The sequence below is a fragment of the Loxodonta africana genome, chromosome 7 (assembly GCF_030014295.1).
Source record: "Loxodonta africana isolate mLoxAfr1 chromosome 7, mLoxAfr1.hap2, whole genome shotgun sequence".
Classification (NCBI taxonomy): domain Eukaryota; kingdom Metazoa; phylum Chordata; class Mammalia; order Proboscidea; family Elephantidae; genus Loxodonta; species Loxodonta africana.
Window position 1 is genome coordinate 92,741,555 of NC_087348.1, and position 26,787 is coordinate 92,768,341.

Consider the following 26,787-nt stretch of genomic DNA (forward strand, 5'->3'; position numbering starts at 1 on the left):
TCTGGCTCAAGCCTGTGTCCTTAAACTTAATCCCACACTGTATGGACGCTTGGTAAACTTTTGCTGAACGAAAAAACTGAGTTTCTCCAAAGCATCATTCAATCCAAAAGGTGCTCTGAAACTACATTTCCAAAAAAACTACACTTCCCATGATATCCCGCAATCGTCGACGTCGCGCAGATATTTGTCGTCCTTCCGCGCCCTTTATACCCACTTCCGCGCGCGACCCACTTCCTTTTCTTTCGGCTGCGCGCGGCGGCAAGATGGCGGTGCAGATTTCCAAGAAGCGGAAGGTGAGATGCTGAGGCCTGAGCTCAGGGAGCTGCGGCGCTGCGCGCGCCAGAGGGTTCTCAAGGTGCCAGCGCGAGGCTTGCAGCTGTGTGCTTTGCCCCAAGAAGCGGCTCGAACGCATGGCGTTCCCGGGGGCCGCGGATGGCTTTGGATTGAGTGCGGGACTCGACCTGGGCTAGCACAGTGTGGCGCCGGGGAGGGGAGAGACGGACGAATTTCTGTCGGTTCCGGGCAGGGTACAGAGATGAGCCCGGGGCGACCCACCTGCCCTAGAGAAAGCGCTGATGCATATTTTTTCGTAAAAAAAAAATATATATAAGTATTAGTAAACGTGGCGTTTCGAGGGCGTGAGCAATTCATCTCAGATTTTACACCATAGCTTTGAGAAGGTGAGGTGGAAGTAGCGTATTCTTGCTTTCTCGCCACCTTGTCTGGGTGCAGGCTTCTGCCCCGAAAGATCTCAGTTGAAAGGCTTCTGGCAATTTCTTGCTCTATTTGGGGACCCAAGGAAAAGTTGTTCTGGGCTAATAGAGGGAGAGGGCCGCGGGGGGATGCCTTCTCGGGTTTAATTCTTTCCGTGGGAAGGAACTGTTGAGTCTACTTGCTTTAGAAATAGGAAGCTTGAGATTTTATGTTTATATGAGTTGATGTTACGGTTAAAACTTACACGATTTTGTAAGGTAGGAGTTTGCCAGGTGTTACAGGTAAAAGGGTAATCAAGTAAAGCAAGATCACGTGGCTGAGAGTTTTCTGATGGTCCACGTTGAGTCTATGAACGAGATTGGTTATAATGGCACAAGTTACAAGCATATTGTCCCTGCTGTCTGAATGAATGAGGTTTTGCACATATAAATACAAATGGCAGCCCAAAAACCCTTCAGTGAAGAGATGATGACGAGTCTGATTGGAGGTGTTATCTTTGTCCAGGTGGCTTACTCTGTGCTGCGTTCTGTGGGGCAGGTTTAAGGATCCTGGGTCAAAGTGACTTCCTTAAGATGACCAAGAGGCATTTGTCTGAGAAGGGTTGTTACTTCCTGTTGGAAAAAAGGTTGATGGGTCATTTGTTGGAGGCACTGAATTTTAACGAAGGTTATGTTATGCAGGGGGAAGTGAGCCTTGCATCCATGTCCTAATTTTGAACTTTGCTTTTTGGTTAGTTTGTTGCTGATGGCATCTTCAAAGCTGAGCTCAATGAATTTCTCACTCGGGAGCTGGCTGAAGATGGTTACTCTGGAGTTGAAGTTCGAGTTACACCAACCAGGACAGAAATCATCATCTTAGCCACCAGGTAAAAACTCATTTGACTGGCCATCGACGATTTAAGCTTAAGGGAACAACCAATGACTTTGGCTTTAATCAATGTAATTGGTTTTTAAATCTAACGCTGTAGTTCTTGTCCAGAGTTTAAACATGCTTATGGGAAATGTGTGTTTAGTGCCACATATATGCAAGATTTAAAGCTGCACCCGGAATTTTGCGAGAGCTGTGAGCTGTCACTCTTTTTCCCCAGGACGCAGAACGTTCTTGGTGAGAAGGGCCGGCGGATCCGGGAATTGACTGCTGTAGTTCAGAAGAGATTTGGCTTCCCTGAGGGCAGTGTAGAGGTGAGTAGTCCTGGCTTATGCCAAAGATTACTGTGGACTTGAAATGGCTCTTCTAAAAAACTGTCACCATCACCTTTAAGACTTTATAATCCAGTTGAGTAGTATGAATGGGTTGGTATTTTTGATGAAGTTCTCTTAATGAGCACTCGGTTTAATTTCTCATGATTATTCTGCTAATTTCTGGTGGTTAAAGGATTTTATGTTCAACTCGGATATATACTGGAACCCTGATGTAGTGGTTAAGAGCTGTGGCTGCAAACCAAAAGGTCAGCTGCTCCTTGGAAACTCTGTGGGGGCAGTTCTACTCTGTTCTAAGTCAGAATTGACTAGACGACAATGGGAGTTTGGGTATTCTGCTTATTTCTGGTAGTTAAAGGATTTTACATTCAACTCAGGTATATACTTGGGGGTCATATGAGTTGCCATGTGTATGTACTAATGATACCCATGGTATATTGGCTGCGTCGTTATTCTCCTTCGTGTGAGCTGTAGTAACAGTTGAGGTTGGGAGGGCAATGAATGGTTTAGGCCATCTTACTGATAATGTGGGTAGTAGAGGGCTTTGGTGTTTACAGGATACCGTAGTACACCATATGATGTTGTAGAAATGGTGCTGATATGGTAAGAAAGGAATCTGGTATGAATGTGCTGATTTAATGGAAAACAACGAAGACAACAAAATTAAGGGTGTGTTTTGTTCCCTTTAAAGCTTTATGCTGAAAAGGTGGCCACAAGAGGTCTGTGTGCCATTGCCCAGGCAGAGTCTCTGCGTTACAAACTCCTGGGAGGGCTTGCCGTTCGGAGGTAAGTGTCTTGAGACTTTTAACAGTCATATCCTTTTGTGTGTATCAGAATATGGTGTGTTTGCCATTTTGTTAATTCGGCAGATGAACTCTTGATGGCAGACTCTGCTAGTCTCTGGGAGTTATAACAGTAAGACGTTGCCAATTCATGCCCTCTCTGAACTGCTAGGCTACCAAGACTAGTAAAGAAGCAAAAGCAATAAAGCGGTCAGTGGTGTAACAGAGACGTGTTCTAGGTGGTTTGGAAGTAGACCAGAAGTGGAACTCTAGGAGAGGAGGTTAAGTTTCTAGTTGGCTCCTTGGTGAAGCTGTGGAAAGAGCCTGTGGGGGGTAGGCAGTGAGAAAAATGATTCTGCCTGTGAGTTCATAGAGTAGGTAGAAGTGCTTTAGTACTTGTGGGATACCACAGAATTCAGAACAAGCAAGAAGTCCATCAGATCCATTGTGCTACCCCTTAAGGGTACTGTAAAGAGAGAAGACAAAATCTTGAGGTGAGAGCGGAAAAGACGTAATCTCTGTAAGCTATGTGTGAGGAGTGACCGGGTGAGGTATAAAGGACATGGGGTGAGGTTGACCGTTCCAGTAAGATTTCATTAGAAAGCTCTTTTTGCAGTGACTGTAAAGTAATTCAAATGCTGCCTGTGGATATTTGGAATATTACTCAGTATTTAATGCAGAGCCCTGGGGGCGTTTTCTGTAGAGGACCAACATGACAGCTGCACATTAGGAAGGTTGTCCTGGTGCAAATGGCTAGCAGGAAAGGCTCTAGGCAAGGGCCTGGCTTGAATGCCATTTCTACCACAACAAACAGTGGTTCTCAAAAGTTTGATCTCTGGCCTAACATCACTGCCATCACGTGGGAACTTGTTAAAAATTCACAGTCTCCACCCCAGACTCACTGACTCAGAAACTGGAGGTGTGACTCAGGTGAGTTTTACACACACTAGAGTGAGACTTGGAAGTTCTGAGACCTGAGTGAGTTATTGAACTCTGACCTCTGGGTCCCTTATCTTTAAATGGGGATCTTTATATCATCTCTTCTAAGATGGGATTAAATGAGAAAAGGCCTGAGGCAAGGTGGTAGATTTTATTAAATGCTGCTTTACTTTCTCTGTTGAAAGTGGTCTCTAGGTTTCTAATTACTATCTCCTAGTAGGGGTTTGGAGCCCAAGTGGCACAGTGGTTAAAAGCTCACTGCTAACCTAAAAGGTTGGTGATTGAAACCCACCACCTGTTCTGTGGGAGAAAGATGTGGCAGTCTGCTGGAAAGATAAAAAAAAAAAAAAAAAAAGCCAAACCCATTGCCATCAAGTCAATTTCAGTTCATAGTGACCCTATAGGACAGAGTAGAACTGTCCCATAGAGTTTCCAAGGAGCACCTGGTGGATTCTAACTGCTTTCCAAGGAGTGCCTGGTGGATTCTGACTACCAGCCTTTTGGTTAGCAGATGTAGCTCTTAACCACTACATCACCAGGGTTTCCCTGTAAAGATTCCAGCCTTGGAAACACTATGGGGCAGTTCTACCCTGTCCTGTAGGGTCACTATAAGTTGGAATTGACTCAACGGCAATGTTTGTTTGTTTGTTTGTTTAAATAGGTGTGTAAACTAATGAATGAGTTGGGGAGAGTGTGATTTTAGGGCTAATTCTCAATTTTATAGACTAGAGGTTCCCCCTCACTCCCAGTGCTGTAGTATCAAGGTATCCAGGCATCTGAATTAGTAATTGGGTTTCCTAGATAAACATGTGATGTGGAACCTGAGATGGTTAAAGAATATTTCAGTGACCGCCAAGAGATGGACTACTCCATGATGGAGCACTTCTAGGTTCTTCCTGGTTCCTTGACTGATTGAAAAATACTGAATTGTCAGAGCTAGACTGGACTAGAAGGACTTACATCAGAATAAACAGCGAGCATATCGTCCCCTTGATTGTCATAAGGCTAAATGTGTGGTTCACAACTTTGGTTGCACATTAGAATCACCTTTAAGCCCCTGGGAACATTTTTTAAATACCTGTGCCTGGACTTTGTCATCTCTGGGTTGCTGGTGTAATTGGCCTGGAGTAGGGCCCAAACATTGATTTTTTTAGTTCTTAACCTTTTTGAGGTGATCCTAATGCGTAGCCAGGGTTGAAAAACTTCGGAGTCTTACATTCACTTCCTAAGGAATTAGTCTTATATTAGATCTGATGGGAGTGGAAAACGATTGCTATTTCTCGTCTTAGATGCTGGTCACATTTATTCTCCATTAAAGGTGTGTTGAAAACAAGCGTTGCAGACTAATGTATAAATTTTCTGTAACTCATTGATAAATTCTGTCTTTGGTAACGACACAATGGGTCTCTGTCTTAAAGGGCTTGCTATGGTGTGCTGCGGTTCATCATGGAGAGCGGGGCCAAGGGCTGCGAGGTCGTGGTATCTGGGAAACTCCGAGGACAGCGGGCTAAATCCATGAAATTTGTGGATGGCCTAATGATCCACAGTGGGGACCCTGTCAACTACTACGTTGACACGGCCGTGCGGCACGTGCTGCTCAGACAGGGTGAGCAGATGGGAATGCTTGGGCTAGAGGGCACTTGGGGATAAAGGTGGTTTTCTCTGCACACTTCAGCGTTTGGGGGATTCATCTTGGGAGTAGCAGTGCCGTGTTAGTATTCCTTGGTTTTATTGGTTAACCGCCTGAAACTCTAAGAATTGAACTGCTGGAGTCAGTCAGATCCAAGCGTTCATTTGTCCTTGTCTCAGCCACCTGTGTACCCTTCGGTGATGACACGATGACGAGTCAGAAAGGTCACTTGCTGCTCTTGGTCCTTGTCAGTGCCACGTTCTGTGGTCCTGGTCATTGGTTCCTTTTGCAAAGGTGTCCTGTTCATTGGTTGATTTAGAGGCATTTGTCTGAGAAGGGACCAACAGGGTGCTTGAGTAAGCTTTCTTTCTGTCCTGTTGTGTGGAGGATGGTTGATGAAACCACTGCTGGGTCCTAACTCCTATCATCCTCTAGGTGTGCTGGGCATCAAAGTGAAGATCATGCTGCCCTGGGACCCAAGTGGTAAGATCGGCCCTAAGAAGCCCCTGCCTGACCATGTGAGCATTGTGGAACCCAAAGATGAGATACTACCAACCACCCCGATCTCGGAGCAGAAAGGTGGAAAGCCAGAGCCGCCTGCCATGCCCCAGCCAGTCCCTACTGCATGATAGGTATGTCTCCGGGGGCCTCTTGGGGCAGAATAGGGTCCCCATCCCTTTGTCTCCCCGTTCGTTTTTGTATTACTCTATGGTGTAAGCACTTGCCTCACATGGGAGAGCACGGGTTGGGTCCCATTTAACCCAGGATTCTGTTGGGGGTGTTTTGTTTGCCTTTGACCTCTCAAGAAAAAGTTCCCAACTTTATCAATTCCTGTAGGAATTTTCCTTTATTGTCCTCCCTTCTTTTCCCAAGGACCTGTGTCCTTTTGCTAGTAATTAGCTGTTCTGTCCTTCAGCCCCCTTGACAGCAGACCTCTCTTTTGCCCTACACATCGGGGTTTTTGTTAATTTTCAGGTGTTCTGTGAAAACCCTCAGTGGGAGTTTATATCCTTTGGTGAATGAAGGAACCTGATACTCAGGTGAAGTTACTGGTGTGCTTTCTTTGGTTTCAGGGTCTCCTTGGCAACTGGATCTGGAATTTGGATGTTGCTTTGTAAAGACATTAAATAAAATCTTTTAAAAAGACATGGCCTGACTTCACTATATGTCCAGTATTAAGACTGAGGGTCATGTCGACCAGTGGGAGCATTGATTCTTGTCTCACACTTGATTGGTGCTTGAGGCCACCTGGCTGAGAATGTTCGTGTGCTGCCTTTAAAGTCCCCTCTTGGTTTTAGCCATATTTGCTCAGTATTGGCAAGGGCCAGAAGGGGAAGGCCTGCGCAGAGTTAACCAGAGATATTCTGTGGGAGGTGACTTTTTTCCAGATGCTTAAGGAAATAAGTATTACACACAGAAAATAATACAATGGTAATTATATTTCAGGTCATTTTGTGCTCTAGGTGTTTTCATTTAACCCTCAGTGTTTCTGAACTGTAAAGGGAACTTGTGCCACTGATGAGGGGCCTGAAGCCTAGTGGCAGCTGCCACGGGCCTGAGACACCAAATCAAACGCATGACCTGTGGTGGTTGTGGCATCCTGGCTGGTGAAATATCCTTGTTCCACAGAACACCTATCTAGCAGATGTTCTGGTTTATTATTTGGTGTCTTCTGAACTAGACCGCCGGCAGCACAAGGACAGGCACTGTGTGCACATACTGGTAACGCCTAGCACATGGTAAGGTCTTCGTATCAGAGTGAATTGATGGGTTATGTTGGGTGCACTATGACTAAAGTACTTGGTTCACCCTTTCTGAAAGGGCCTGTCATGGATTGAATTGTGTCACCCAAAAACAGATGTCAATTTTAGCTAGGCCATGATTCCCAGCGTTGTGTGATTGTCCACCATTTTCTCATCTGGTAAGATATTCCTATGTGTTGTAAATCCGACTTCTATGATGTTAATGAGGCAGGACTCAATCTACAAGATTAGGTTGTGTTTTAAGTCAGTCTCTTTTGAGATACAAAATAGAAGCGAGCACCAAGAAAGCAGAGCTGGGAGCAGAGCGCATCCTTTGGACTCAGGGTCCCTGCACTGAGAAGCTTCTGGTCCAGGGGAAGATTTGATAACAAGGATCTTCCTTCAGAGCCAATAGAGAAAGCCCTCTCTTGGAGCTGACACCCTGAATTTGGACTTCTAGCCTACTAGACTGAGAGAATAAACTGTTGAAACCACCCACTTATATTTCTGTTACATCAGCACTAGATTAGTAAGACTGAAAAAAAAACCAAACTCATTGCCGTTAAGTCGAATCCGACTCATAATGACCCTGAAGACAGGGCCTTTGATGTTTTTACTGACTAGACAATCCCAACTGTTTTGTCAGTTTTGGTGGGAGTCGAAACCCAGTCATGAGCAGAAACACTCCTGTATCGAATTCTTCCTAACTTGGCATAATTTATCTCTTAATGACCCATAGATTGTGTTCCAGGGAGTGGGATGCTGTATTTTATATGTAGTATCTTTTGGCTAGGAAGTAGAACCTAGGTTTTGAATGATTGGTCCTCTGCCCAACCCTCTATTACAGGCAGCAATTGGGCCATTGCTACAGTGGGAACTGAGAACATGTACAAGCTTTTATTTATCCCTTGTGGGCAGAACTATTTGGCATTTGCAGTTTTCCTGAAAATTTTACTGTTTTAACTGAGCAAAGCTGCTGATTTCTAGACTTGTGATAGTATAGTTCAATTGCGACAATTATTTTTAATGAAACTAGCTCAACTAATTTGAGAATTCAGAGTACTGGGTCTTGGAAATAGAAATTAAGACAGTTCTGGCCATCTTAGAATCTGGCACAACCAGTTGCAGGCCTTTGTAAAGTAGCCTGGGTCGTATGGTATGCTTCCTTTCTTTTCTAATGAGTTTTCTCCAAACCAATCCAACTTAAGATTGGAAGTCAGGCTGTGGGAGTCAGTAGTGCTGTTAATGTTCCACCAGGTGGTGCTATAGGGGAAGGGCACGCCAGAGTAGCAGCTGGGGAGGGAGGGAGGGTTTTATAAGTAAACTTTCATTGAACTATGACAGGCATACAGGAAAGTACGCAGATCATTAGAGTACAGGTTGATGAACTGAATATACCTGTGTAACCATTACTTAGATCAAAAAGGAAGTGAGATCTTAAAACCTGACAAAACTAATGCAGAGCTTAAATGAGCGCTTCTGTAATTGCACGCCACCCTAGAACCCACCCTATGGTCCTACCCCAATCATAGCCCCGCTTTCAAAAGTTTCCAGTAAGTACCTTGATTTCATAGTAATTGTCTCTAGACACTGTAGTTTTATGCTGTATTTTTAAAACAATATGTCTTGTTAAGGGGGGAAGAATATAAAGTGCTTTGACCCAGTGACTTCAGTGAGTGGCTTTGCTCCTAGAGCCGAGGCTTGGCTATAGGGCTGTCGGGTTCCCTAACAGTGCTGCTGTTAGAGAAGCGGGGTGGTGGCCTCATTTCTCCTGAGACAGAATTCTCCCTCGGCATCATGGCTCTTGGTGAAGCAGCCTGCTGTTGCCAGTGTCCTGCAGAGACAGCGTGCAGCTTCACGTAGGGCACCAGGTGCAGCCAGAGAGACATCTCGGCTTTTGGTCTAAGAGTAGATGGAACTATAGCAGCAGTGATGGCACCCTTGAAGGAAAGTCAGCCAAACAAGTCTTGCAGCTCCCAGAGCTCACCACTCCTCACCTTAGTGCCTTTACACCTGCTGTTCCCTTTGTTTGCACCCCCATGACTGACCCCAGTAGAACTGAGCTGCAGTTTGCCTTTGTGAACCTTCCTTGATCTGCCTGTTCTCGCTCTGCACCTGCCACCCCCATGCTAACCTCTAATACCATATAGCTCCCTATGTTGAATTATTTCTCTTAGGGCTCACTCATCTCTGGGTCTTAGCCCCTAGTGAGGGGGCGACTGGTGGAGAATCTCAAGAAGGTCTGCTTAGTGAATAAATGAGCACATATGAGGGGAAGTTAGAAGGTACCTCATAACATCCTGGCCACTTCTAGGCAGTTAACACTTTGTGTATTAAACCCAGATCTCTTCTGTGACCCCATTGAGACTTCACTTAAGGCTGAGCCAAGGCCTAGCATAAAGAAATGAATAAGGAACCAGATTCATTTGTGACCAGTCGCATTGCCTATGCTGTGACCTGTAGGGTCTCTCTTTTTCTCTGACAATGTGAATTAGGAAAGGGAGCGACTCTGACCCAGAGGGGTCTCAAGGGAGAGCCTACTGTTGCCTGCAAGACCCTACAGACTGCACATTCCCCCCCAATGCCTGCTGGCTGACTGGCTGCCGGCTGAGCTTGGGTCAGAAGGTGCCAGGGTCAGAGCTGCAATGAAAGGGATTGTGTAACTATGGCACTGGGAGCAGGGAGGGACGGGGCACCTTGCCATGGGGCAAGACCTGCACAGATCTGGGAGTTCCATCGCCAAGGTTAGAATTCTGGCTGCTTTCTCGGTTCTGCTTCTCATGGTCTTGCTGTCTCTGGTGTTACAGCTTTCTCTCTGTCTCCTGGGTCTAGGAGGTCTCTGCAGAGATTCTGGGTCCAAAGGTTGTATTCTTCTACCATCTCCTTTTTGGTGGTAGTCAGGTCCTCCCCCCCCCCGCCCCCCACTTGTCGCTCCTTTTATCTATCTCCTAGAAAATAAAAGATGTGGTTCAGGTAAGGGCAGTGACTGGGATAAGGGTGGTTACTTGAGTCATAATACATCTCACCCTAATCCTGCCTCATTAACATAATGGACAACTACCACATGGGACCATAACCAGACAGGCTAGGATTTACAGTACATCACAGGATGGAGGATGCGTAAGTGCCAAACCGCTGAAAGTCTGGCCCAACCAAGTTGACACATGACCTTAACCATCAGGTTCCATATAGCTTATTTGAATAGTCCCACCCAGTTGTGTGGGAGTCACAAAGGTCCTGGCTAGAAGGGCCACGATAAGCAATTCATTTGCACTCCAGTATCCAAGAACTTACCATGGAGATTGGCACATATGAAGTGCCCTATTCTTGTGACTGTGGAGCTAGCCTGGCTCTTCCCACAGGTTCTGTTGTCTTGTCTGACTGAACCTCCCTCTACTGCCTGCTTCCAGAGTTGGGCCTTGATAAATGAGAGATTTGCTTACTTGTTCCCCCAGTGTTCTCAAAGCCTGTACATCTCCCTCTTTTCCCTCAATTCTAAGTAGGATTTGGAAGAGGAGACAAGAAGAGGGGTTGAATGAGCAGATGGGGGTACATACTGCCCTCAGGGACTCCTCTCATTACCCGCCCCCCCCCATCGTTCCCCACTCCCAGTGATTTCCTCTGCAAGAGGGTAGGAGGCCCACGCTAAAGGAGTAAGAAGGCTGAGAGCCAGGGGATCACATGAACGCTTCAGAGCCCTTTTTCTTTTTGTCAAGAATCTAATAACTAAGATGACAATTTATGTATATTTGCTAATTCCTAAAAATTATTTTCCCTACATGCTGTTACATTGGCTGCAGATAACACGTTTAAACAAACGTGTCCATTCACGAACATGAAAAAAATTCAGAGTAAGGGGAAAAAACGAAGTCCTCTTCCCACTCCCAAGCCGCATCCTTAAGTTCCTGTGCAGAGGCACTCCCGGTTACCAGTTTCTTGCTTCTCCTTTCAGAGATATAGACTAAGTATATACAAACAAGCGTGCGTATGTGTGTATTTTTATCTCTTTCCAGATGCTATTACGTTAAATCAAGTACCACAATACTGGCAGCTTAAATGCGCAGTTTATTCAGAAGCCATCTTTAAAAGTGCACGTCTGCCCTCAGGGTAACCTTGCCACAACAGGATTTTAGAAAAGACTCCCACACTGGGGACTAGAAGCCTCTAAGCTGGATGTTGTCCACACCAAATTAGTGTATCTACAAACAAAAGAAACTCTGGCATAGAAATTTATTGGAAGGATCTCAAGTGACTCAGAATCCATGGGAAGCCTGGAAAACTCAGTTCAGAAATGGAATCCAGAGAGGCTTGCATTGGGGAACACAGCCAAAGTTGGGACTGAGGAGCATTCTGGTTTAGGATGATATCACCACTGCTGTTAGACTTCCAGTGAGTGACTTTTCAACTGTCCCTTTGTTTTTCCGGTTCAAAGTTCCGAGTGTGAGCATCTGATTGGTCAAGCCCGGTGCCTGTGACCGGTGGGGAGAAGATAACCTTTGGTTCCTATATTGGAGGTGGGACCCAGCCTCTGTTCCCCAGTAGGCAAGGTGTTGATGCTCGGTAGCCAAAACCGTTCTGTGAAATTGTCCTGGGAATCCACTGGTGGAAACGTGGCTGTTGGCAACATGGAGGCAGGTGCTGAAACCTCTCATGGACTTTTCACTAACATGTTACTCTCAGGTCAGTAGGATTCCTGGCACCTGGTGCTAGATAGGAGTATCAAACAGGAGCTGGGAGCTGCTTGCCTGGGACCACCTTGCCCTTGCTGAAAGTGGGAACTTGGGAGCGGGCCCAAAGGGCCAGCATGGATCGGAGATCAAACGGCACTGTCAATACGGAGAACTGGAAAGGTGCGGAAACAGGTGGGGCCTCAGAGAGCAGCGTGTAAAGGAGTGTTTTGGGGGTCTGCCTCCAGGCAGAATGTGAGCTTAAGAACCTCCACTTACCATTTTCTTCATCAGGAACTTCATGGTTGTTTTTTTTGTTAGTTTTTAAAATTTATTTTGTCAAGAATATATACAAAAACATCAATTCAGCAGTTTCTACATGTACAGTTTAGTGACACTGATTACATTCTTCGAGTTGTGCAACCGCTGTCACCCTCCTTTTCCGAGTTGTTCCCTCCCCCTCCTTCTAAAGGTTAAAAAAAAACCCAGTCCATTCTTTACTAGTTAGGCTAAACTGTTGTTTGGTTTTAAGACTTCAGGGGATATTTTTGGTTTAAGGGTTAAAGATTATCTCAGGGTAATAGTTTCAGGAGTTATCCAGCCTCCATGGCTCCAGAAAGGTGGGAATCCATGAGAATTGGAGATTCTGTTCTGCATTTTCCCCCTTTTGATCAGGATTCTGCTATAGAGTCTTTGATTCAAATGTTCAGTAATGGTAGCCAGGCACCATTTAGTTCTTCTGGTCTCATGGAAAGGAAGCAGATATTCATGGAGCCAGTTAGCCACACATTCCATATCCTCCTATTCCTGACGGACATGTTCTGGTACTATTTTATCTACCAAACAAGCCATTTCCCAATTTGTTATTGATCAAAGATACATTTGTAATTTGATAAGCAATGTAACCATGGTGAGAAGACAGCAAAATAATAATCGTATGCCCTGAGCCTTCTGCCAATGTCCCTGAATGCACAAATTCCATTACTAACTCCATTTTACAGAGATTTTAATTATCCCATGCAATATAAATTGGGGGAATGTGTAATTTCTTTTAGCCTTTAGAAAAAATATTTAGAACATATTAAGGATCTCCACTCCTGGTTTGAGAACAAGTAACACAAGACGCTATTGGGAGCTACTTACCCCAATCCCTCATTTTTATAAGAAGAAGAACCCCAATAGCTCTGAAATTCAAATGAAACCACGCCTCTCCTGCTCAGTGCTATGTTACACTAATGGGTAATGTGCAGTGGGGTCTCTTTGTTCACTGAGCCACTGTGAGGGATTCATCTGGGCCTCCCTGGCAGGTCTTCAAGCCTACCTCCCCCACCCCCCACACGCCTGTGCGCTGCAGCCCTTTGTGCAGTGAACCAGAGGAGCTGGACCCTTTGAATCCTAAATTGCCTAGAAAGAGGGTAGGACTCCCCTGGCCTTTAATTAGGGATGTTTTTGTTTTTTTAAAGAGAGGAAGTGGGGAGAGGTTCAGCACAGCAATACGACCACCTTCCTTTGGGATGAGGGAGCGAGAGAGGTGGACATTTGCCCATTGGTTTTACTCTAAACATACCAGGAAAAGTAGTCACCACTACTTATCTGGGTCTGATGGGCCCCTCCTTTACTTTTTTGAATCATTTTACAAATAACTTACAGAAGTAAGAATAAAGGATAGTGAAGAGCCATTTTATTATAAATTTTAACCAGATTTCAAATACATCTCTAATACGTTCTAGCTTAGCTTCTGCTTATTTTTTTTTTGTACTTGCATCATCAAAACAATACTTTTGAAAACTTTGATGGTGTATAATTTTGTTGAAGAGAGCAGGACCATTTTCTTTGCTCCATAATCATAACAATTTTAGGTTTATAAACACAAACTAGAATGACCAGTCTAACGAATTCTTTCCATTTCTACATCATCTGTTTTCTTCTAATCACCTCTGGATACACATCTGCCCTTAGCACGTCTTTATTTACAAACTGTATCAAGTAAATTGTGCGCAGGCTTCATGGAAGAATACTGTCACACCATCTGGTAGCCAAACAGGATGGTCAGGTTTTTGGTGCAAAGTGTGTGATAAAATCCTTCCTATTGAATGACAACTAGATGAAAATACCACATTTCCTTTTTGTCTTTAGAAATATATTGTTCACACTACTGCATCTTCGTTCTGGATGACTCCATTATTATTACATTTTATTATTTTAGTTGTGTTTCACATAGTTTGGAATGATTGATGAAATATATGAAATAGTTTTTAGCATAAATTGCAAAATATCTTAAAATAGAGGAAAAATAAGATCATCAAGATCCCATAATGTACTTTAGATTTAGAAAAGGATACAATGGGTCCATATGATGACTGCAAAATAGAATGAGCTTTATTATACTTTCAAAAGAATATGTACATTTTCTCATTTTGGACCACTAAGAAAGAGCAATAAACAAGCCAAACTGGCTGTAGCTGAGTCAATTCTGACTCAGTGACCCTATAGGACAGTAGAACTGCCCCACAGGGTTTCCAAGGAGCCTGGTGGATTCAAACCGCCGACCTTTTGGTTAGCAGCTGTAGCTTTTAACCACTATGCCACCAGGGTTTCCAAGAAAGAGCAATAGTCACAACATATTAATCTTTACAAATAGTTACAACTGCTCAAAAAAGAAACTCAAACTAAATTTGGGTCCAGTGGATCCTGATAGTATGCCAAGAGGTAAGTCTTCAGGGGGAAAAGGATGGCATTCCTAGGTGGCTCAGGGTTCAGTGCTCAGGACATGTGGTCTGTCTGCCCACCGGATGATGACACCTCCTCCCCCAGCCCCATTCAGGAGGCATCCTATTGTCAAAAGTGCAGTGGACTAGGAGCAGGGGGACCCTCCATACGTGCTCTCAGTCTAGCCAATCAATCGTCCTAGGAGATTAGAATACATATGGTGTCACCTTTTGCTTGTGTTCCTGTATCTTCACTCATCGGGGATATAAAATCAAATTGGAGGCCCCTAATGGCAGGGACAATCTCAGCACATCAGGATGGGGTTTCCTACGGTGGACAAGATTAGCTTTATCAGATTAGCAGAGCCTGGGTGAGGCAGCGAGGAGAGAGCAAGCTTTGGAGACAGGTGGACCATTCACCAGCTGGTGATGCTGGCGAGTCACTTCTTAGCTCCGAGTCTCTGTGTCTTTATTTGTAAAGAGGGGCAATAGCACCTACCTCACAGGTATTCCAAACCAAAACCAAACCCACCAGGGTTTCCTCACAGGTATAAGGAGGTAGAAATCCAGGACACTTTTTCTTAGTGTATTCGGGGGGAAGCCTTGTGCAAAGCACTGGGGGACACCGAGATGTAGCAGACAACTTCCCTGCCTCAAAGGGCATCCTGTGGGCATGTCAGGGAAGACTAGAGGAGTCACATATAAAGTCCTGGCCATATGGCAGGTGATGGGGCACAGATAAGGAAGGGGCACAGAAGAGTGGCCAACTCCAGGGGTGGAGGGTGTCATTTGGCCCTGGCAGACAAAGCAGGAAATGGCATCTACACATGCATGAAAGAGTGCATGGGGGAACGAACGAAAGGTCAGCGTGGGGTCAGAAGGGCTACAGTGGCAGGAGTGGAAGGCTGCAGGAGATGGGGCACTCTGCTTGGCACACAGAAGGTGCCCAGCCCGGAGGAGATGCCCATTTCCTCAGGGACAGCTTGCCCTGGATTCAACCCCACCTTTTCCTGTCGGGCTTCTGCCTGGGTAGGCAAGCAACAGCGGCACCTTCTTTGCTTTGTCCTGGGTGTTACCAGTGGGGATGGGGGCAGGCAGGCCCAGAGGGGCTGGGCTTCTGCCCACTCCCTTCTTCCTTCTGCCATTATCAGCTTTGCCCAGATGGTCACAGTTCCCTAATCTGGGATAATCGTTGGGCTGGAGCTCAGCTGGGACAGGGGCCTTTGTGCTGGGCTGTGATGGGCCAGCCGCAGCTGGGAAGACCCCACAGATAAGGCCCTGGGGCTTTGGAAGATGGAGAGGGGCGTGGGGCTAGCCCATGCTAGAGGGAGATATGAGGAGCAGATGATAGTTCCTCTTCAAAAGGCAATCTGAGTGCAAATGAGGGGGAGCCTGCAGATGGGGTCTGGTGGGCTCCTGCGGGCCTCAGAGCCACAGGCAGGGAACCTGAACGCTGGGCCTCTGCCTCACAGGATCTGTTTCTGGCATCTTTTGTTCCTGCTCTCTTCCTCTGAGCTCACCCCTCCTTTCCACAGTTTTATGTTGCTGGTCCTGGGGCCTCAGGCCTGAGCCCAGTGTCCTGGTTCTCAAAGGCCTGTGGCTCTGGCGCCCACATGCTGAGCCTGCTGTAAGCCTCCCCACGGCTGCTCAGGGTTCACAGCTATTTTTCCATTTTGTTTCAGCCTCTTACATGAGTGGAGTCCTACTCTGGCCCAGGCTTATAGCAGTGAGCCTGGTTTGGAAGCTATTTCCAATCCCTTTACCCTATAAAGGGAGTCCCAGGGTAGCACAAATGCTTAAGTGCTCAGCTGCTAACTGCAAAGGTTGGCAATTCAAGTCCATCCCTGGTGATCCGCTTCCAAAAGGTCACAGCCTTGAAAATCCTGAGAAGTGCAGTTCTACTTTGCGTACACGGGGTCACCATGAGTCAGAATCGACTTGATGGCAACTGGTTGGTTACCCTAGAGAGTCTGAACCCCAGAGCTCGGGTTTCCTTCCTCACTGTTTCACAGTTCTGTTATTCCTAGTCCTTAGATGTGTTCGCTCATTAATGAGCCTCTGTATATGTCTATTTAGTTTTCTATTTGATATTCATTTTATTCTTAAACTGTACAAAAATATATGAACTCTGAATGTATGAAACATTTCATAATTTTTTAAAATGCCCACACTGCTGTTGTGAAGGTGAATGAAGTCATACATGAAAGTGCCTTCTTTGTAAAGGGTAAAAGCAGGGGGCAGATACTGGGGATTACTTCTCAAGGCAGAGCAAGCTCAAGCTGGAACTGACCCAACCTTTGAATGAGGTTTTATTTCTGTAAGAAAAGGAGGCCATAAATTAAGGGCTATTTACATGGAGGGACCATGAGGGGAACAGAGTGGTACCCCTGTGTCCCCACTCCACTCAGCCTCCTGGCTGAGGCCATCCAGGTCTGAGTCACCTGCCCAGGCTCTGGACGATGGTGACGCAGCCGTGGGAGCTGGTGCAGCGCTGTAGGGACGGCTGGGCCTCCACTTGGCCACTGCTGGGGTCAAAGGTGAAGACCCTATCGGTGCTATCCCCGCGATCATCCCGCCCGCCAAGGATATGGATCTTCCCATCACACACAGTCACACCGCAGCTCTCCTAATGGACAGACAGACAATCAGCCCATGGAGTCCAGCTTGGGGCCCTCTCTGTCCCTAGCTAACCAGGCCAGATAACAGAACCTTGACCCACAGAATATGAGCAAGCAGTTTGGATGGCAGAGAGGCAAGAAAGTGGATGGACCTGAGTTCAAGCTTTGGCCTGACCTCTTACTAAGTGAATGGCCTTAGATAAGTCACTTAGCCTCTTTAGGCCTCCGTGTCCTCATCTGCAAAATGGGAAGAATAGTGTTCCCTTAACAGTTATCCAATAACAACAATAATGATAATCACCACCACCATCTTAGGATCACCGAAGGCCAGAAGGGGCAGGGACTTCCAATCCAACCATACCTCTATCTAGTCTCTTTGGAGTTTCAGAGGAGTGGGACAGAAAGTGGGGGAGGCAGAGAGCTGCAGGAAACAGCTTCCAGGCCTGGGCCTTCCCTTTCCGACATCACTGGGGCAGGGAAACAGCTAGTCCCTTCCCCAACCTGCCCCCAACAATGGTCCACCAGCTAGTGGCCTTCAGGGCGGGGAGAGGCCTCGGTCATTTGGTCATTTTAGCCTAAATGCCACATCCAAGATTACAGCACTTGGGACTAGGTTCCAGGTTCTTCCCTAACTGGACTAACTGGTGACCTTAGACCAGGGCTCAACCCTTCTAGGGCCAGTCTCCTCACCTGAGAAACAAACGCAAGGTTGGTAATCACTGTGAGGGCAAAACCAGAGAATTATGTAAAACTGCCTAGCATGGAGTCAGACATAAGCCTCACTCACTACCTGTGAGATCCAGATCCTTAGAAGTGTCCTTTCACTTTCCTGCATAGAACCAGTGCCTGGGACCATGCCCAGGAGCCCCCACTTACCACAGGGTTGGGGAGGACAGCTGCCTCCCCCCAGACATCTGTGCCAGGGTCATAGGTGAAGATTTTGCTCATGAGGCCCCCCACCACATAGATGGTGTCCTCAAGGGAGACGGCTTCTAAACACCGCTGTGAGAAGGGGGCTGGTGACCTCAGGCTCCACTGGTCCTCCTGGGGGTCAAAGCACTGCACCTGAGGGGTGGGGGGAGCAACAGAGGTGTGAAGCTTCCTCCCCCAGCCTGCCCTACTGCACACACCCTCCCATCTTTCGCCGCTAGGGGCGCTCATTCCTCACATTTGTCTGAACCCACAGGCCTGAGCTAATGTCTGGGAGGGTGAAGGAGACCCATGGTTCCCACCCTCAAGAGCTCTCAGCCTAGTTCCACGTTCTATCCTCTGCTCCTGGACTCCCTTTGTCAAAAGCCTCCTCGTCTTTCAAGGTCTAGCACAGATGCCACTGCCTCCTTAAAGCCTTCCCTGGTACCCCCTGCAGGAACAGTCTCTCCTTTCATGGAGAAAACAGTCTGCCTCACATAAGATTAACCGTATGAGTACACGATACCAAGCTTGGAGAGGTGTTCATCCAAGGGATGGAAGAGCCATCCACATCAGTGCTATCAAGGGTCCTCAGAGGAGGCTCCCCATGGAGTTGCCTCCCTGGCTTCATAAATAGTCAGCCCTCTTCTCTCTTCCTGGTGTTCTTTGATCATGAAAGCCTCAACAAAGGTTTTCCTGCATTTCTACAGATGTCCACAGGCCTCCCAGCCCCAGATGCCCTTCACAACTTCCCAGGGCTGGAACCTGTATCTAGCTGCCTGCTCACTTGTCTGCTCACTGTTTCCTTGGAGACTGTCATAGGTTGAATTATGTCCCCCCAAAAATATGTATCATGATTCCCAGTATTCTCTGGTTGTCCTCCATTTTGTGATTATAATTTTATGTTAAGAGGATTAGGGTGGGATTGTAACACCACCCTGACTCAGGTCACCTCCCTCATCCAATGTAAAGGGAGTATCCCTGGGGTATGGCCTGCACCACCTTTTATCTCTTATGAGGAAAGAGAAGCAAACAGAGAGTTGGGGACCTCATACCACCAAGAAAGCAGCTCCAGGAGCAGAGCGTGCCCTTTGGACTTGGGGTCCCTGTGCCTGAGAAGCTCCTCAACCAGGGGAAGATTGAGGACAGGACCTTTCTCCAGAGCTGACAGAGAGAGAAAGCCTTCCCCTGTAGCTGACACCCTGAATTTGGACTTGTAACCTACTAGACCGTGAAAGAATAAATTTCACTTTGTTAAAACCATCCACTTGTATTTCTGTTATAGCAGCACTAGATGACTAAGATAGAGACCCCCAAGACAGCCTGTAAACAATGCTGTCAATGGGGCAGGTCATGTGGCTGCCTCCCCGACCCAGCTCCAGGAAGCTCTGTTGAAAGAATGGGGTCAAGGGAGTAGGTAAGGTGGGTGAGGGATCCTGGTTTGGGAAAAATCCAGGTCCCAGGACCACAGCCTGTGAGGCCATCAGGGAACAAAGGGAGCTGCCACTGCAAAGATTGGTTTTTATTTTCCAAAAGTCTAAATGTCCAACAATGGAGAATTAGATTAGCAGACGATGGTTTATCTCCCTGTGGAGCATTACACAGACATTGAAATGATGGCCATGAAGAGTTCCCAAGCATGTGGAAAATGCTTACACTTAAATGTGGAGAAGAAAAAGCAGAAAACAAAATTTTACTAACAGTAGGAACACAAGTATGTAAATACAAAGCAGAAAAGCAAAAATGAATTCAGAGGAAGCCTGGAAGGCAATGCACCGAAATGTTAATAGTCATCTTTAGGTGGTGGGATTATGGGTAATTTTTTTCTATTTTTCTAAACTTCCAATAGTGACTGTATTGTTTTTTGAATGGAGGAAAAACATTTCAACTAGCCCTGCCCCTGCCCTCACTTGATTTTGAAAACCTATGAGACCTGCCCATATGGCACCAGCCCAAACACTGGAGTCCAGCTGTGCTGCTGACCCGCTGTGGGACCTTGGAGTCATCTCTCTAAACTCATTTCCTTGCCCGGAATATGGGATAAATCCTCTGGGGTGTTGAGGAGATTTACTGAGAAAATGGACACGGACACATAAGTGCCAGCTCTGCGCCTGGCACACAGTAGGCGCTGCTGATTTCCTGCGGCCTACAGAGCCCTCTCCGCCTGCCCCGGGGGCTCCCCACCTTGTCGGTGTTGACGCCGTCCTGGCCCGCGCCCCCGATCACGTAGAGCTGGCCGGCGCAGGGCGCCACAGCGGCAGAGCTCACCGCCTCCGGGAGGGGCGCGGCGGCCGCCCAAGTGTTGGAGAAGGGGTCGTAGCGCTCCACGCTGCGCAGGCGCCGCAGGCCGTCAAAGCCGCCCACCACGAACAGCTGCGGGAGAGGACAAGGGTGCGGGCGTGGGGAGTCAGGGCTCTTCCGAGTTTCGGCCCCACCGTCAGGCACTGTATTCAGAAAAACTACCCCCTCCCACCTCACTTAGGGTCCAAATAGACTGGAGGCCGATCTGAGAGCGCTGTCACCACCTGGGCGATCTCCACCCAGTTACTGAACCTCCCTCAAACAAAAAACCAAACCCACTGCTGTCCGGTCGATTCCAACCCATAGCGACCCTATAGAGACAGAGTAGAACTTCCGCGTCGGGTTTCCAAGACTGTAAATCTTTATGGGAGCAGATCGCCACAGTTTTCTCCCACAGAGCGGTTGGTGAGTTCCAACCGCACAACTTTCAGTTAGCGGCCACTTTAACCACTGTGCCCCCATGACTCCTTATGTTTAATAATAATAAAAAATAATAATAATAGCTAGTCATTTATTAAGGGTTTGCCACCTCAACTGATTCTAAGAAGCACTTTTGTTTGAATTTCTGGATTCCAGATGTTGCTTACAGTTTTTTTTTTTTTTTTTTCCTTAAGTGGCAGTCAAGATTCAAACCCAGGCTGCTCTCTGCTTGGCCTCAAAGCTCACAGCCCTGACCACGAGGCTGTGTTATTACAGTAATTGCTATCATTATCATTAGTAGTAGTAGTATTAGATTATATGATCTTGGACAAGGCCCTTTCCTTTTTTGTGGGTTCAGATCCCTTCTTACGAAGTGGGGATTTTAGAGGGCCTTCCCCTACAGCATCCACAACTCTGTGCCTTGGGCTTCAGGGCAGCAGCTGCAATGTCCCTACCTGGCCTTGAATGACGGCCATCTTGTGCCTCCACCTGCCCTTGTGCAGTGAGGCCACCTTGATCCAGGTGTGCAGATGGGAGCTAAACATCCACACATCACGGCTGTTGATGTGGCCTCCTAGGGAGAGAAAGGCAGCTTTGCTCCCACGCTCTCTTGCTAGCCCCAACCCCCCAAAGAGCTAGAAACATGGGCCCGAGGATCCAGAGAAGGGGTTAAGGGTAGACAGCAAGAAGGGCTTCCTCCTGGGCCAGTGTGACTCTGAGCCCAAGAGTGTACTTTGAATAAGTGGTAGAAAGATCTAGGTTAGGACGATAGGCAGGGGGTCTTGAGGGAAAGCCCTGATGGATTCAGAAATTAGGAGCTGATCTTCACCTGGTAATTTGTGGTGTTGTGTCAGGCTCTGTGCTCAGGGCAGCAAAGACGTGGGCACTTACAACTCTACTAAAGGAAAGAGTGCATGGGCTGCCTAAGACAAGAGTCAGGAATGTACTGGGGTCAGAAGGAAAGCAGAGCCACCTGAATTTGAAGGCGTAAGGGATGGAGGGTGACCTGATATAATCCCCCCTCACTTCTGCCTTCACATTCTTGATTTCATTTCTGTTCCCGTTCCCCCATGAAGTGTTGGGATTATTATACTTTTAGTTTATAGACAGGAGACTCAGAGGCTAGGAATGGCTTGCCAAAGACTACAAGAGTAAGGACTAGAACCAGAGCTTCTGTCCCCCAAGCCCCAAATTGGTTTAATGGTAAAGGACCCAACCCACCTGTGGGGCCAGGCTGCCTGGCCACCCTAGGGTTCCTGACCAGGGCTCACCTCTCAGGAGCAGGCGGCCCAAACAACAATCCATGACTCCTCGGCCTGAGCCCATGACATGAGCCACATCTGTGTATAGCCCCTGAGTCTGTGTATTCTCAGTGGTGTACAATGGAGCCCCCCCCCCTCCGCCCATGCGATTCAGAGGCCATCAGTGGCCTTGGATAAGTTGTTCAGTGGTGATGGCCTCTGAGGCCTCCCGGGCTCATTCTCCTACTCCTTAGCACTCCATACCCCACTACATCAAATGCAGTTTCCAAGGCCAGCTGTCAAGGCTTCCGGGATCCGATTCTAGTCCCCTTCCCTGCTTCAACTACACTAGCCTCCCCTTCTCTCCCAGATGTACTCAACCTGTGCTTCAGAGCCTCCAGTGCCAGGGATCCAGGGATCCTTTCTGCACATTCCTGCCTTCATGCCTTTGTCTATGCTGTTCCCTCCAAGTTTCCCCTCAAGGGCAACTAAAGTCATCCCTTCTGTGAAGCTGGGCCAGATTGCCTGAGTAGGACCTAACTGCCCCTTCCCTGTGCTTCCGGATCACTTGGGGACTCTGAGAGCTCTGGTCACATTCGGCCTGGTGATAAATCGAGTCTGTGTCTCTCCTCTAACTTGGGCACCCCAGGGGTGCAGGGACTGTGCCTTATACATCTCTGAGTCTCCAGAGTCTGAATCTCAGGGAGTGCACATCAAACAGATCTGTGTTCTCATTCTACCTTTGCAATTTTTGAGACAAAAGAGAAATTCTTAATTTTTTGAACTTGTCTTCTCATCAGTAAAATGGGGATAATAATCTGTACTTCATTAAAAAAAAAATTTAGGGGGATTAAAAAAGAGATAAAGAATGCAAACTGCTTAGCATAATGTCCAGCATGTAGTGGGCTACACAAAGAGAAGTGATTATTAATACTAACAAGAATGGAAGCTAACGTTGCCGGAATAAAGGGCTGAGTCACATCGGTGATTGGCTTTGCTGGACTACATACCACTATAGCCAATAAATGTAGGGTATCAGGAAAAATACCGCCCTCGTTTGAAGGGAAGAACAGGTGTGGGCGGGTGTGCGGGAGGCGATGAGCCAATCCCGTGTAACTTTGCTGCGGGCCCCGCCCTCACCGGAAACGTAGACGTCGTTGCGGAGGGCGCAGGCGGCGAACTCTGAGCGCGTGTAGCCCGGCAGGCTGGGCAGTGGGGTCCAGCGCCGGCTCTCTGGGTGGTAGGCGTCGGCGAAGGGCAGCCTCAGAAGCCCCTTGCGGTCACAGCCGCCGATGACTACGATCACTTCCGCTAGGTCCATGAATCTGGCGTGGGGATAAGCCCAACAATGCCCACTGACCCGCACCCAAGTTTCATCCCCTCTTGGCGCCCTGGCGGACCACACCGTATGGTCCTGCTGCCCTTTCATGCCCTTCTGAGGATCCCTGTGCTGGACTCCGTCACTTCCAACCTTCCCTTTGGCTATTGATGGGAAGAGGGTCACTAATCCTCACCCCATCCTACTGACCGCTAAGGTATGGGAAAATAATCTTTACACAGCCCTTAGCCTTACCCAGAAAAATCATCTCCTTTAACCCTTAAAAAAATAAACATTGCCTTTGAGTCTGTCCCGACTCATAGCGACCCTATAACCCTGATGACAGTTCCATTAGGTAGGAATTACCTTTTTACAGAGAAAGCTGAGGTTCGAAAGATTTTGGTTTGCCCTAAATCATGCAGCCAGTAAGTGACAGAGCTGAGTTCAAGCCCAGATTTGTCTGATTCTAACCCCCTCTCTTCCTCACCCTTTTCTGACCTCCATCCCCGACTGCCTCTCCCCTATAACGATCTCTAAACCCAACCCTTAATCGCTGATTCCACTGAATCAGGCCACTGACCCTTCCATCCCTTTTTTCCCTCCCACTGACCCGGGAGGCTTCTGAGCCCACCGTAATTTCCAAACGCATTACCCACTTGTTTCCTAATTCATTCAGCAGATACTGAGCATCTTTGTACCAGGCCCTGCACTTAATGTTGGAAATAGAGTGTTAAGTGAGAGGGGTCCCCAAGGATTGATGGCTGGTCTTGGACTACTCCACCCAGTCTCCTGGTCTGGCATTCCAGGGGTGGGATTAGGTCACTTCATCTCCCCTCCCCCGCACTTGCTTATTTATATCCTTTTGTCATCTCCCAGAGGGCAGAGTGTTTTCAAACCACTCCCCAGTCCCGGTGCTCAGCATAGGAACTGGCACAGAATAAAGACTCAGTACGACGGAATGAATAGGCGAATGTGGGAGTGAATGGGTGGGCAAGGTGTGGGACCCCTGTATCTCTCCACTGAATTGTTAATTCTTCAAGGGCAGAATTCCAGCATAAGCCTACGAAGTGTTTGTTGAATGAAGGACTGAGTCTCATTCAAGAGGCACGACTGCGTGCCTGAATGAGGGGATGATGAAGGAATGAGTGGTTGAAGGAGGCGGGAATCACAGTGGGCGGGAGGCAATGGGGCGGCAGGCCATACCTCCGCGGCCGGGTTCGCAGCGCACCGACCTCCCGGCCCAGGATGAAGCAGGCGCGGGCCTCGAGCAGCAATGGGCGGCACTCGCCACACGCCTGCAGCAGCTCGTCCGCCTCCACCTTCTCCAAGAAGTAGGCAGGAGCCAGCAGCGGCAGGCGCACGTGCTCCAGTAGGCGCCGCAGCTGTCCCCGGCGGGCCGGTGCGTCGTGGCGCACCCAGCGCATGGCCGCCTCGAATACGGCCTCCTCTCGGGCCACGCCCAGTGCCGGGTCGGCCAGCAACGCTGCCACCTCGTCGGCTGCCAGCTCCAGGAAGTCGGCGTGGTGCGCCACCTCGGCGAAGGCCTGGCGCAGCACGCGGCCGCAGCGCTCGGCCAGCGAGGCAAGCGAGAAGGCGGCGGCCACGCGGCGCAGCGCCAGACTGTTGGCGGCGCGCAGGCGGCCCTCGAGGAAGCGCGCGCAGGCCTCGCGCAGACCCGCCACACCCAGCCGCTCGGCCAGCGCCAGCACTGCGGCTGCCTGGTCCTCGGCGCACAGCCGCACACCCGCGCCGTACACGTAATCGAGTACCACGGCCATCGCTGCGGCCGTGGCCGCCTCGGCGAGCCCCGCACCCGGCCCCTCGGGCGCCACCGGCACCACAGCCAGGCAGCGCTGCGGCCGACCGGCAGCAAACAGGCTGCGGAAGTAGGCGCTCCCCGCGCTGAGTGCGGCACGGTGGCACGGGAAGTCGCGGCCGCCAGCGCGCAGCACCACGTCGGTGAGGGTGCCGCTCCGCCTGTACGCGTTGAGGGTCTGCAGGACGCGCTGCGCGTGGCAGGCCCCCGTGCACGGCGCCTCAGAGCTCAGCTCCGACTCCTCCTGCTTGGAGGCCTCCAGCATCCTGCCAGGTAGAGAACACAAATCGCGTTGGGAAGTCTACCTGGCTGTTACTCTGTTGGGGGGCAAGAGGCCCAGCTTACCACACACTTCATTCATTCCTTGGTTTGTCCACTCGTTTACTCATTCATGCACGCATGCACACATACGTGTGTGTTTTCGCTCATTCAACTAATCTTTCCATCCACAGTGATCTAGCCACGGCCTACCTAAAGGGCAGGCCCCTCTCTTCTCAACTGTACTACTCTCTCCCTTGCTTATCCACTTCAGCCATACTGCCGTTTCTGTTCTTCAGACTCACTAAGCTTTTTCTGTCCATATGGGCAGGAAACAGATGGCTCGCTCTCAACGAGGGTAATTTGAGGAGAGTCAAATAAAGGAACGATTTACAAAAGCATAGGCAGTGTTTAGAGACTCTATCAAGGAATAGAGCCGTACCCTAGCAACAGGGAGCCTTAAGGCCGGTGGTGGAAGGGACTGACTGCTTTTGTGTGGCCTTTCTCCCCATGGTCTTGTAATTCCCACCCAGGTGATTGGGTAGGACTGTGCACATAGGGTAATTGTAGGGCACCAAAGGGATTGTTCAGTTTTGCTATCCCGCTGGACTTGAAATAAGCCACCCCAGAGCCAGGAAAGGAATGATCCCACCACCACCAAGGAAAAACAGCCAGGAGCCAGCATGCCCTTTGGACCCAGGAATCCCTGTTCTGAGAAGCTTCTGGAATGAGAGAGAGATGTAACACTGAAGGCAGCAAGACCCGACAGCAGGAGATGGCATGGTGGGCTTCCCTGCCCATGCAGAAGGAAAGCTGACAGCCTTTATGCAGAGGCCTAGGGCCAGGACGAGGCATCCTTGCAAGCACTAAGAGGCTGTCCTGATGGAAAAATTGTATCCTGAGTGTTCCTGAGGCTGAATTGTAACTGTTACTTCCCTAATAAACCCTATGATGGTCTGTGAGTTCTGTGTGGCCATTGCAATGAATTATCGAACCCAGCAGAGAAGTAGAGAGTGCCGGAGAGAGGAGGCTTGTCTGACCTCTGTCTCATAGGAATCAGCCTTGGGCGGTTGATCTTGATTCTCCAGTCCCCTTGTGAAGTTAGAGGAGGTCAGACTTTGCCCCCATGCTGTTTTTGCAGACCCCAAGGTCTGAAGGAAGGCGGGGGAGGCTACTGGAACCTGGACAAAATTCTTGTATAGGGAATTCTGACAGGACCTATAGCCTTTGGTCAAGGGATTCAGGTAACCCCACAGAGAGCCAGTGGGGAGTGAGGAAAAAAATAACTGAGAGGGGACCTTTAAACTGAGACTAGAGGGATGGGTAGAAATAGCCAGGTGAAGGGAAAGGAGTAGAGGGGGAACGTCTGCAGCAAAAAGAACAGCCTCTGCAGAGGCCCAGAGGGAGGGAAGGCGTGAGGTTACAGCCCGGGCTGAGGGAGGTAGGCGTTCTCTCTAGTATCAGCTCTCTTAGTGTTCTCAAGGAAGTAGAAAGAGTTCAGCTCTAAGACAGACCTGGGTTCTTA

At 48.4% G+C, this 26,787-nt stretch overlaps 2 protein-coding genes and 2 non-coding genes across 6 annotated transcripts; 3 read left to right on the forward strand and 1 right to left on the reverse strand.

Annotated features, from left to right (window-relative positions):
- The first annotated feature begins 206 nt into the window (after positions 1 to 206).
- Positions 207 to 13,348, forward strand: RPS3 (ribosomal protein S3). Of its 3 annotated transcripts, none has more exons than XM_023538935.2 (7): positions 207 to 293; positions 1,449 to 1,579; positions 1,802 to 1,895; positions 2,605 to 2,699; positions 5,053 to 5,240; positions 5,700 to 5,896; positions 11,020 to 13,348. In XM_023538935.2, exons 1-6 carry the CDS (start codon positions 264 to 266, stop codon positions 5,891 to 5,893), a joined length of 732 nt encoding a protein of 243 aa, XP_023394703.1. In that variant the 5' UTR covers positions 207 to 263; the 3' UTR covers positions 5,894 to 5,896; positions 11,020 to 13,348. The 3 variants fall into 3 exon arrangements, with proteins under 3 accessions (XP_023394703.1, XP_003420081.1, XP_010597880.1); XM_003420033.4 differs by lacking the exon at positions 11,020 to 13,348 and adding an exon at positions 6,240 to 6,410; XM_010599578.3 differs by lacking the exon at positions 11,020 to 13,348 and adding an exon at positions 6,338 to 6,410.
- LOC111747684 (small nucleolar RNA SNORD15) lies at positions 1,167 to 1,314 on the forward strand. The gene has a single exon (XR_002783658.1). It is a non-coding gene; the product is annotated as a small nucleolar RNA SNORD15 (small nucleolar RNA).
- Positions 5,457 to 5,602, forward strand: LOC111747683 (small nucleolar RNA SNORD15). The gene has a single exon (XR_002783657.1). It is a non-coding gene; the product is annotated as a small nucleolar RNA SNORD15 (small nucleolar RNA).
- A 40-nt stretch (positions 13,349 to 13,388) lies between the features above and the next one.
- On the reverse strand, positions 13,389 to 25,972 carry KLHL35 (kelch like family member 35). Its single transcript, XM_010599577.2, has 6 exons — positions 24,392 to 25,972; positions 23,011 to 23,195; positions 21,085 to 21,203; positions 20,093 to 20,281; positions 17,876 to 18,064; positions 13,389 to 17,007 (listed from the first exon to the last, which is right to left on the reverse strand). Exons 1-6 carry the CDS (start codon positions 25,267 to 25,269, stop codon positions 16,819 to 16,821), a joined length of 1,749 nt encoding a protein of 582 aa, XP_010597879.2. The 5' UTR covers positions 25,270 to 25,972; the 3' UTR covers positions 13,389 to 16,818.
- Positions 25,973 to 26,787: the final 815 nt, after the last annotated feature.

What these genes read in the sequence shown, in the direction of transcription:
- RPS3 (XM_023538935.2), top strand. Translation starts at nt 264, where the DNA reads ATGGCGGTGCAGATTTCCAAGAAGCGGAAG. An exon ending in GGAGGGCTTGCCGTTCGGAG is followed by an intron (nt 2,700 to 5,052) that starts GTAAGTGTCTTG and finishes TCTGTCTTAAAG; the next exon opens with GGCTTGCTATGGTGTGCTGC. An exon ending in GCACGTGCTGCTCAGACAGG is followed by an intron (nt 5,241 to 5,699) that starts GTGAGCAGATGG and finishes ATCATCCTCTAG; the next exon opens with GTGTGCTGGGCATCAAAGTG.
- KLHL35 (XM_010599577.2), bottom strand. Translation starts at nt 25,269, where the DNA reads ATGCTGGAGGCCTCCAAGCAGGAGGAGTCGGAGCTGAGCTCTGAGGCG. An exon ending in CTGCGAACCCGGCCGCGGAG is followed by an intron (nt 23,196 to 24,391) that starts GTATGGCCTGCC and finishes TCCCCACGCCAG; the next exon opens with ATTCATGGACCTAGCGGAAG. An exon ending in CTGTCCTCCCCAACCCTGTG is followed by an intron (nt 17,008 to 17,875) that starts GTAAGTGGGGGC and finishes TCTGTCCATTAG; the next exon opens with GAGAGCTGCGGTGTGACTGT.